General features: G+C 31.1%; 1 protein-coding gene across 1 annotated transcript; it reads right to left on the bottom strand.

Annotated features, from left to right (window-relative positions):
• Positions 1–1,669: 1,669 nt before the first annotated feature.
• On the bottom strand, positions 1,670–11,302 carry LOC110030919 (ribosome biogenesis protein NSA2 homolog). The gene is given in 10 exon segments (XM_020733907.1): positions 1,670–2,035; positions 4,415–4,466; positions 5,136–5,371; positions 6,903–6,960; positions 7,498–7,566; positions 7,669–7,780; positions 10,744–10,811; positions 10,902–10,927; positions 10,930–11,017; positions 11,104–11,302. Coding segments are annotated over 10 exon segments (780 nt in total). The 5' UTR covers positions 11,107–11,302; the 3' UTR covers positions 1,670–1,967.
• Positions 11,303–11,586: the final 284 nt, after the last annotated feature.

Genomic DNA, 11,586 nt, shown 5'->3' with positions numbered 1-11,586 from the left:
ACAGTGGTGGTCAAGCATCGGCGATCAAGCTGTGTCGTCGGTGGTTGGCCAACAATGGTCTAATAGTGATGGCGACAGCCATGCAACGACAATCTAGTGGAGGCTAAGCAATAGTGGTCCAAGGGCAGTGGTGACAACTACCCGATGATAGTGGCAGCAACGCCAACGACAAATAAGCAACAACAGTCTAGTGGCAACGTTGGTGGTAGCGTGACAACGGTGGTCATACAGTGGCAAAGCTTGGGGTTCAACCTACTTCTTCAAGTCCTAATCCTTCTTAAAAAAGAAAATGGTCTATTTATAAATTTTGTGAGTGACATCCTCCGTAAATTTTACATGAATATAGGTCGCTCAGTCAAACGACCTAAAGTAATCTCTTTGATCTCATGATACAATAATGATGTCATAATTAAATGATTTTGAATTTATTGAATTCATTTATCTAGTCCAAACACTTGATTCAACTACAAAATTGTCATATTTGAAGATCAATCGACCCCAAAATATTTGTCTCAATCTGAACCGCCTGTGATGTCAGTTGGCCTGTCTTATTGACGGCACAATTTGAATTAGAGTGTAAGCAATTAAATATTTAGAGATATTGGTCCTAATGTGCATCGAGATTTGTACTTGATTAAAATACATTTTATAGGATGTATTAACCACCATTTATAATATTTTGGAGATTTTGGCAAAAATAAATAGTTTTTTTTTCAATTATCGAACACTTTTCAAACCTATCAATATCTCACTAAGTTGATATTTAGGGTTTAGAAAAAAAACCTGTAATTGATATTTAGCTGTTATTATACAAAACAATTCTTAGTTATTTATATATCTAACACTAAAAATTTCATATTTACATTAATAACTCTTTGGTATCATAAATTTCAACTTTTTTAATAATTATAATATTTCTATGTAATAAATAAAAAATTGAGTGTTATTTATATAGAAAAAAAGAAATTTTAGATGTTAGATAAAGAAATACATAAAAAATTATATTACATACATGAATGCCTGTAATTGACCATCCAGACGACCGGATTGCTAGTCTGGACGGACAACCACCGTGTGTCATGTCGCCATACACTACATCGGCGGTTGATGTAGCACCTGTAATTGACCGTCCAGACTGCTCGTCGGGACGGAATATTTTTTCCTCACCCCTCCCATCTTAATTTCATAATAGTTTAAACTTTAAACCAAACTAAATTAACATAAATATTCCTTTACTATTGACATGATCAAAGAAGTTCACATTACTGACAGCGTTGGCGCAATACACATTTTCATACATATATAAGATGACAAGTAAAACTCAAAGAGGTTAGATACATAAATCCATATGAATTGAGTGGAATGTTTACAAATCTCTCATAATATTATAGGTAAATGGATGTCTCTACTTCAATGACCAGTGTTATAAACCAAGCATGGGCCCCACAAGTTCAAAAAAAACATTTTTGTGCATTTTCATACAAAACTATCACCAAAATATTACCTTTTTTTTTCTTTTTTTTACATTTATACCGCCCAAACCTTTGATATAACATAAAAAACACCACCATTCTATTTCTCAAATTTCACTCAAACATCAAAAGTCATGGTTAAAACCTGATCCTTATTTTTCATTTGTATCAAAATCTCAATAGTTTAATCGTGGCACACATAAATACATCAATTCAGTAGTTCAAAAAAATCACCCGGGCGGTTAATTTGTAAATATCAATATTTCGGGTGGTCTGCATGCAATCATCCCAAAAAGAAAAAGAAATAATAAGCAAACTTAATCAAAGTAATCATTTTCCAACATATCAATACTAAATCTGAATCAATATGATCACTACAAGAGAGAAATACAAACCCAACAGAACTGAATCAGACTAGAAAACAAAACTGAAATAAAGCAAAAGTTAAAAAGGCATGAGTTTCAGAACTGTTTCTTTCTGCAACATCTCTATACCTCAGACAAGAAGAACACCATTGATGCAGCCATCATTCTCTGGATTATTGGTCACTTGTGCATATTTACCTGGGTTTGATACAGACAATCAGCTCGCAAAATTATGTTTATAGAATGAGCGATCGAGAAAAAAAAAACGATAAATCGATCGAGTTCTCCGTACAAATTCAGCTTCAAAATGAGGTCTCTTTTGGATTACCTTGCAATAATCAACATGCAACAAAAAAAAAGGGCTTTTACTTGCATACATACCACACAATTCTTATATATTTACATATATAAAACCAAAACTTCCATATTTACATAAATTTCACTTAAATTTTTGAGATTACATAAAAAATACCACTAACTAGCTTTTGGGGGCATTTACATATATATCACACAATTCTTATGTATTCACATATCTAACACCTAAACATTCATATTTAGGTGCATACCACTCGAATCTATTACATCTAATCAAAAGTACCAGCATTGCTATCTTTTGAAAAGTAAAATATGTATTTTCACATACATGTGTAGATATGTAAATACATAAGAATCGTGCAGTTTGTATGTAAATTTTCCTAAAATTTTAAAGGTGAAATACAACATCTCATTCATAGGTTTTAGCACAAAAAGTGTTATAGATATAAATATCAAACTTTCGATGTTAGAATGAATATTATGGATATGAGATGGATTTTAGAGTTCTCAGGTGCATCCAAAAAGTAAATTCAAGAACAGGGCAAGTTATTTCTTCTAGCCTTCAGTTGAAAAACGCCATCCTTCCAAGTACCCATCAAATTATAAAGAAAGATTTACATGTATATGTCATATAACTCTTATCCATTTACGTATATCACATATTTATATTTATAATCTTTATTTATGCATGAAATGATATAATTCAAGGTTAAAATTTTAATAATAATGATATTATTTTGTGAAATTACAATTTGAATATTATATATGTAAATATTAAAGTTTAAATGTTTAGATATGTAAGAATATAAAAATTGGATCTTTATTTTCTAATTTATTATACTTAATGCCAGTGATAAAAGTCCTATGAGTGGGACTTCTGGTAGTACTGTGAAGAGCTCATCTAAAATATTTTGCAACTACGAACCATCCATAAATAAATAACGGTCCAATTTACCATCTTTCATTTTTCATCAATTCTCAAAGACAACTCCAAACCAATACTAAAATAAGAATCACAAAATATCCTCATTTTTGTCACTCATACGAATGTTTGAAAAGTAGCAGAGACGGAAATAAAAAGTGGAAAAAATAGTGTTTACAAGTGGATGGAAGCTTATATTTATTGCAAATTTTTTACATCTAAGAGAGAATTTGAGAGTGCTTGTATAAAGAGAAAGGCTTGGAGAAAACCTCTAGGGATTTGTTTGGGATGAATTGTGAGATAAGTTGTTTCTTTTATTTCTTTTGTTTAGTAAACATATTTTTATATATGAAATCCGTATTTTATCGTACCCTTCTCATGAATTCTGAGTAGTCTTATTTATACTTCTTCCTACTTTGAGATATGGTTTTGTGAAGAATTGATTTTCTTTTATATGGTTCTTAATGTCGATAAATTGTGATGATTTGAACTCTGAACTTTATTTACCTTTCGAACTGACCAAATGAAATGTTAAAATGTGTTGAGAAACATATGTTCCGAAAGAGCTATGATTTCTATAGCATGAGGAGAATCACATTTGATTTCATGAGAGAGTATTTTATTCATGAAATTGGGTGCAAATAAATTGGGAAATATACTTTGTTGGATGCAGAATTGGAGATTTTAGGTGACAAATTAAAATCTTCAATTTGATTCAGTTGATTGGAAACTGGTGCGAGATTGTTAGCCCTCAGGTGAGAGAGAAGTGGGAGCTCTGAAGAGGCAGCCGGTATCTTTCCAGGCTAACCACAAAATTATGTATCAAACTCTAGAATAATCAATATTCTTTATACACTCGAAAAATGGTAAAGAATAGGATTGCTCATATTTGACACAAAATAGTTTTCATATTTATTTTCAAATGATTTTAATTTCTTCACAATACATATACTCATTTTAATGGTAAAGAATATTTTCTTAAATTTAAACTTTCCGTCACAAAAGCTTTGTTAGTTTTCATAAATATGAATGTTTTCATATAAATTATAAACATTCATATTTAGGTGCATACCACACAGATCTTTTACATCTAATCAAAAGTACCAGCATCGCTATCTTTTGAGAAGTAAAATATGCATTTTCATGTACATGTATAGATATGTAAATACATAAGAATTGTGCAGTTTGTATGTAAATTTCCTAAAATTTTAAAGGTGAAATACAACATCTCATTTATAGGTTTTAGCGCAAAAGTGTTATAGATATAACTATCAAACTTTCGATGTTAGAAATGTAAATACATAGGAAATGAAAAATTGAAAGGAGACGATGGTGCTTACCCCACACTACTTTTCCTGCAGGAGTGACCAGTCCAAGCTCGCTCACATTCACCTGTTAATTTGATTATTAGTCAGTACATACTCCAAGAAAAATTGAAAAAAAAATAGAGGATAGACATAAATATCATTGAATCCTTATGTGTTTATATGACTAAAACTTATGAAATTTATATTTATTTAACACAACATCCTCCTGATTAAATCACAGCACAATATATGCAAATATATATATAAATTAAAAAAAAAAGGCATTTACATATCTAGCGCCTAAACTCCAATTTTTACATTTATAACATCCAAATATTTCGTATCACATAAAAAATAACATTATTTTAACTTTTAATAATGAAATACACCTTTTCATGCAAAGTTAAGATGGCATGTTTGTAAAAATTGAAGTTTAGGTGTTAGATATGTAAACACATTAATTGGTATGCATGTAAATCTTCAAAAAAAGGGGGCATTTACATAGAGACCACCCAATTCTGATTTATCAACATATCTAACAGCTATACTTTACTGTTTTTTACATTTATAACACTGACATCTTTCATATCACATCAAAAGTACCACCATTTTTAACTTTTAAAATGTGAAATAACTTTTTCATGAATAAAAAAGGCGTTATGCATGCAAAAAATTTGAAATTTAGGAGTTAGATATGCGAATACATAAGAATTGAAGGGTCTGTATGTAAATTTTCCCAGAAAAAGGTATATACCTCAATGACAGTTCCTCTGGTTATGACACCCAATGAGGTGTACATAGGACCATTAGGATTTTTCTTGACTCCAATTATTTCGAGATTGAAAGTACATTTTAGTTCAGGGTGAGTCACATGAGCTTTCGTGAACCGCAAACCGCTCGGACGAATAAATCGCTCATATTTCGGCGGCTTTCTCGTGAAACCGGGTCCTACAAATGTGGCTTTCGTGACCATTCTCTTCCATTGCTTTGCTGCACCACAAAATTTAGCGAGTTGAAACTCATTTTAGATGAACAATGGAACAACAGGGATAAAAACTCAAAAAAATTTACCAAAAGAAAATTAGTATTTGTATCAAATGCAGCATAGGATTAAATGGATAAAAGAAAGTTACAGAATTCTAAGAATAAATATTGGATGATTTACATACTCAATTCCTATGTATTTACACATATAACACCTAAACCTCATTTTTTTTACATACATACCATCTTGCCTATGCATGCAAAGGTGCACTTCATTTATTAAAAGTTAAAACAGCGGTATTTTTTTATGTTATATGAAAGATTTTGGAGGGCATAAATGTAAAGAAGTGAAGTTTATGTGTTAGAAATGGGTGGTATGTATGTAAATGCCACAATAAATAAAGATTCATAAACAGCCTAAGAATTGTTGGAATTTCATTAAGTTCTTCTCGCCTTCTCCTTACTTTGAGTTTAAAATCCCAACATCATTTGCAAAAATGACATTGAAGTTGAAGGAAGTTCGTTCCTGAGGAATCATTTTGGTGCAATTTTGCAAAGTTGAGGGACTAAACTGGAGAAATTTTGGATACTATTTTGAAGTTAAACCCTAAAAGGCTATGGTGTAGTGTTTAGTAGGCCATGGGTAACAATGTACTTTTCTCCTATCATGTATGGCATTGGAAACGAAACTATGGATTTCATTAAAAAAAAAAAAAGATAAGTATTATTACAATGGAAGATTTACATACATACCGCTCAATTCTTACATATTTACATATCTAACAGCTAAACTTCATTTTTTTCATGCATACTACCTTACCTAAGCATGAAAAGGTGCATTTCACTTTTTAAAAGTTAAAATGGCGGTATTTTTTATGTGATATGAAATATTTGGGTGGAATGAATGTAAAAAATAAAGTTTAGGAGTTAGATATGTAAATAAATAGGAATTGGGTGACGTGAATGAAAATGATCCAATTATAATTAAAGGGTATTACCATATCTAGCACTTAAATCTCATGTATTGATAAAAATAAAACTCAGATGGTTCAATCTATAATATTAACCCCAAATTTAGAAGGGCACGGCAACACTTGAAACCTTTCTTGCCATCGATTTATTAAATTCAACCTATAAAGTTTGCTTTTCACTTTAAATCCGTAAGTAAGGTCTTTTTTTTTTTAAGAAAAAGCCAGAGGCTAGCATTCGAGCCTCCAACCACTCCTAATGTGCCTAACAATTCGAGCACCACCTCCTTAAGGCTCACGTCGCCAGTGGGGATTCGAACCCCCTACCTAAAAGGTCTTATACCGAGGATGTCAACCAACAGACCGGGGTACGCGGCACCCATAAGTATGGTCATATAAATTAACAGATTTTGATGGCATACTAACAAATATATTGTCATAGATGGAACATAAAAAATTGAAATTTCATTAAAGATCACTACAGGCTTTGAAGCATTGATTCTGATTTATGAAAATGTAGTTTTTCATCGGAAATTTTTTGACATATAAAAAAAACTAAAAATTCTTACTTTTACGCTTGCCAGATCGTAGTACTTTAAACATTTCATCTTCAGCAACAGGCCTTACCTGGTAAGCAAGAAGTTATCAAATGGAGATGCCAAAAAAATATAAAAATATAAATTACATGTCTGTGTGAGACAAATTTTGTATGAAATTGCATGCTCACAAACATACAAACATCAAAATGTGTATGATAGAACAATTAAACGACATTTACATACATAGCACGCAATTAATATGTATTTACATATCTCACATTTAAACTTTCATATTTACACACATAGTATTCAAATCTTCAATTTCACATCAATAATAGCACTATAACCACTTTTTAAAGGTGAAATTGCATAGGTTTAAGGCACTAAAGTGATATATATGTAAATATGAAAGTTAGGTGTGAGATATGTAAATGCATAAGAAATATGTAACAGATGCGTAAATTTCCCAGCAATTAAATTCGTTGAAAACTTTTAAACACGAACCTCAACGGCAAACTAATAGTATAATAAATTAAATATGGATGCTATAACTAAGAAAAACATACTTTTGGTAATAGGACTTCCCATAAATTAAATATGGATACTATATCCAAGAAAAACATACTTTTGGTAATGGGACTTCCCATTTGCCAGCTTTCTCCTTCCTCTTTTGCTTAATTGTATTGCTCAAAACCTGGGCAGAAAAGACAAAACATTAAATAAGTGTTTTGTGGCCATATAATATGCATGATGCGAGCATTAACAAACAATTAATATTCTGAAATTGTTAATTTACTTTGGCTCGGGTAGTGGTATCGCGGTCCAAAAGATAAGCAGGAATAATGGCCCCATCTTGAACGTTATCATCAACCTTTCGCCTAGTTGTCGACTCATCGTGCATAGCGAGCCTGCAAATTTCACAAAGAAAATGATTTTTTTTTTTTTTTTTTTTTGCAAAAGTTTTTTTAAAAAATGAATAAAGGTGAAAAAAACACCAGCAAAGTTGCAAAAACCTTGAAACAGTACATAGATATTATAGCCAATTAAATATTTACATATTTATGATGGACACTAAATGTTATACAACTAATTGAGAGTGTAAAAAAAACTCATCGTTCATGAATCGCATGTCCAGCTTGCTCTCAAGCTTAAACAGATATTTCGAGCAGTTTTTCTTAACTGAGTCATAAACAATTACACAAAAAACATGTTCTATCTACTTTAGCTCATTAAGAATTTGAATATTTGCATGTTCATGAATACAAAATTTGAGTCGGACATGAACCTTACAAGCTGAAAGCAAAAAAAAAAAAAAACACAAAGAACATATGGTTTTCGAATATAATAAAACATAAGGCGAGCTTGAACCAAGCAAAAAACAAACAAGTTAAGCTTAAATGTAGGGCAAAATACGACCACGTGTCCCCTTAAGACTAATAGTGAAGTCTGGATCTTTATTCGATACTAAAAACTTAAGGGACCATTTGGGATAACTTTTATTTTTTTTTATTTATATTTTTTTTAATGTTTTCATTTAAATTAAAACATATGAAATTGATGCAACTGTTTTTAAAAACACTTGAAACATATTTTACGTTTGTGTGTGTGTGCGCACGCAATAAAATATATTTTTTAAATGAAATTTGTTGTAGTGCATTAAAAGAAACATTAATTTACATAAACCAATCATCATTATACTTAAGATAAACATCTCCAAAACTAGATGATAAAGTTGTACATGTTAGTGATAATTTTACTTGATGGCAGTTATAACCACTAGTTGATCTTTGAGCAAGTACACCAATTTCCTATGTATTTATATATCTAACACCAAAATTTTTCTTTACATTTATACCACCAAAACTTTTATATCAAATGAAAAATACCACCATTTAAACTTTTAAAAAGTGACATAATGATATTTATATAAAATTTTAAGTTTAGGCATTATGAATGCAAATGCATAGGAAATGAGTGGTACTATGTAAATCTTCCAACGATTTATCTTACTTATTCTCTAAGATTTCAAACTGATTGAACTTGAATTCAATAAGCAACATGAACTCAAATAGAATTTAAGTTTGGCTCAATTTGGTTGAATCAAAGTGGAAATTATTTAACTTATTCTTGACTGAATTTTAACAATTTAGAGAACTAGCCAACCTGAGTAGCCTAAGTAAACTCATTGTAAACCCGCGTTAGTTCAGCAAGAATTCGAAACAACAATAATTTTGGTGGTCAAAAGTTTTCTTTTAGAAGAGAATGTGGAAGAGTTTAGACTAAGTAGTAAACCAGCAACTAAAAGTGAAATATGATAGAAGAAGTGAAATGATAATTGAATATTTGATCCTCTAGGGCTTTCAGGTGTTGGACTAAGGGGGTGTCTGTTAATAGATTTAAGTTGGATTTAGCCTAAAGGCGGTGTTTAGTAGCCTATTTTTAGATAGATGACTGTGTTGATTTCACATAAATCCACCACACACAATTTCAGGGTCGATAAATCCTTCTGTCTATTACATCTAAAAATTCCTATGGCATAACCTAAATCCGGATTTACTAAGTCCAATCCGGGGGGTGGATTTAAGAGAATCGCTTGCGTCTTATCTCCCTGTGTTAAATCCTGACATAATATGCCAAACATTTCTTATGAACTTAAATGGATTTAACTTAAATAATACCAAACATAATTATGGATTTAACAAATCCAGATTTATCGAATTTAGTAAACCTACTTAACTTAAATCCTAAGTGCAGCCAAACACCCCTTAAATCTTGTCACACACAAAAAAATGACAACTTTTAAATCATGTATTTAGTAAATCAAATTTCTCTAACTTTTGCCTTAAATCCCACATTTACTAAATCTTGGTATTAGAGAAATATAGAAATTCTGGATTTCAGAATTTACAAATCTTTTACCAAACAGACCCAAAAGATGCCCTTCATAAACCCACTGAAGTTGAGATATGGGCAAAGAAAAAGAAATTTGATGTTAACTTAAACTGCCTGCCACAAGCATAATTACTTTGAGTAATATTTAACACCTATTTTTTCAATTTAACTTGATTGACATTTATAGCAAGCAATGTTGAAATAAAAATACACTGAGGCAAAAAAAAACTTGAGACAATAATTTAAAGGGACATTTGCATATCTCACACCTGAAATTTTATATTTACACACGTAGCAGTCAAATCATTAAAATCACAACAAAAATAGCACTATTACCACTTTATAAAAGTGAAATACACCTTTTCATGCATGGGTTTATGCATGGGTTTAAAGTATCAAAGCCTTATGCATGTAAATATGCAAGTTTAGGTGTGAGATGCAAATTTCCTGAATTTAAATTACAACTCCACTGATAATTTATCAGAATATAATATTTAACTAACTCAAAACTCAGACATGGCTAAATTACGTATCAAGCTTTATCTCTGAGTTCCATTATTAAAACAACATAACCATCTGAATAAGAAATCATGGACAACTATAGCTGATTCTTCAAATTCAGATGGTGAAAGTATTATTCATTAATTAAATTTCAAATCTTTAGTATTGCTTATGGACGAACATAAACTCAAAAATAAAGAATTTGCACAATAATAATCAACTGACTGTATATTTCAACAAGAACAGAGCATAAGAGGAAAAATAGTTCTAGCAGAGAAAAAAAAAACAGAAATTTACAAAGATACCGCACAATTCATTTGTATTTACATATAAGTAGATATTTACATTTATAACACTTTGGTGTCAGGAACCTATGCATGAAAAAAGTGTATAGTTAGTATAAAACTTAGGTATTAGATATGTAAATGCATAGGAATTATGTGGTATGTATGTAAATGCCCTACAAAATGGTGCTTACGTTTTCTTCATCAGCGCCTTCTCAGCATAACGCTTCTTCGCAAACATTTTCCCTTTGATACCAAGAGCCTACAAGCAAAAATAACAATAATAAAAATTTAGCAAGATAGAAAAGAAAACAAATATTTCAATGAGGAACAAAAAAAAAAAAAAATCAACCCTTTGGGCAAAAGCAGGCCTTTCAAGGGACCCCCCCACCCCCCCCTCTTCCGCTCGAAATGATCAAGTCGGTAGCCATGGCGTTTCCGATGAAGCTCAATGTAATCACCTTGCGGCTGTCGATGATATGTATGGCGTTAAGGAGATGAAATTGATACAGGGGAAGGAAGTTTTACAGGTATCGGGTAAACTGAAGGCTTACCATGGCTACTAGGGTTCGGATAAGAGGAGAAAGATAGTAGTTTCGGAGCTAGATCCCTTCGCTGCCTTCCCAACTGTAATGGCGACTTCTATTGCGAGTGTTCGGTCGCGAAGGCGAGGGTTTTGGGCGGAATCGGTCGACGGGCGAGGTATGTCGGGTAGGGTTTCGAGTAGGAGAGGACAGTTTTCTGTCTTTAATTTAATTTTATTGATTATTAACTAATTATTAATAATAAAAAAATCTAAATGATATAAAAGTGTACCACTTTTGATTTGTAGGGCTGTCAAAAAGATATTTATTTTTCAATAATTTATATTCGACTTATTAAAAAGTCTATGTTCGATTCATTTGCTAAGTTAATAAGTCGAATTTACAATTTTTTGTGTTTTGACATATAAATGAGCTGAACACGGACAAAAATTTATTCGTGTTCTGCTCGTTTTAACTCAAAATAATTATATATGTATATATATATATGATGAA

The sequence above is a fragment of the Phalaenopsis equestris genome, unplaced genomic scaffold, assembly GCF_001263595.1.
Source record: "Phalaenopsis equestris unplaced genomic scaffold, ASM126359v1 Scaffold000761, whole genome shotgun sequence".
Lineage (NCBI taxonomy): Eukaryota > Viridiplantae > Streptophyta > Magnoliopsida > Asparagales > Orchidaceae > Phalaenopsis > Phalaenopsis equestris.
The sequence above is the reverse complement of the archived record's forward strand: the minus strand, read 5'-3'. Positions and strand labels throughout refer to the sequence as shown.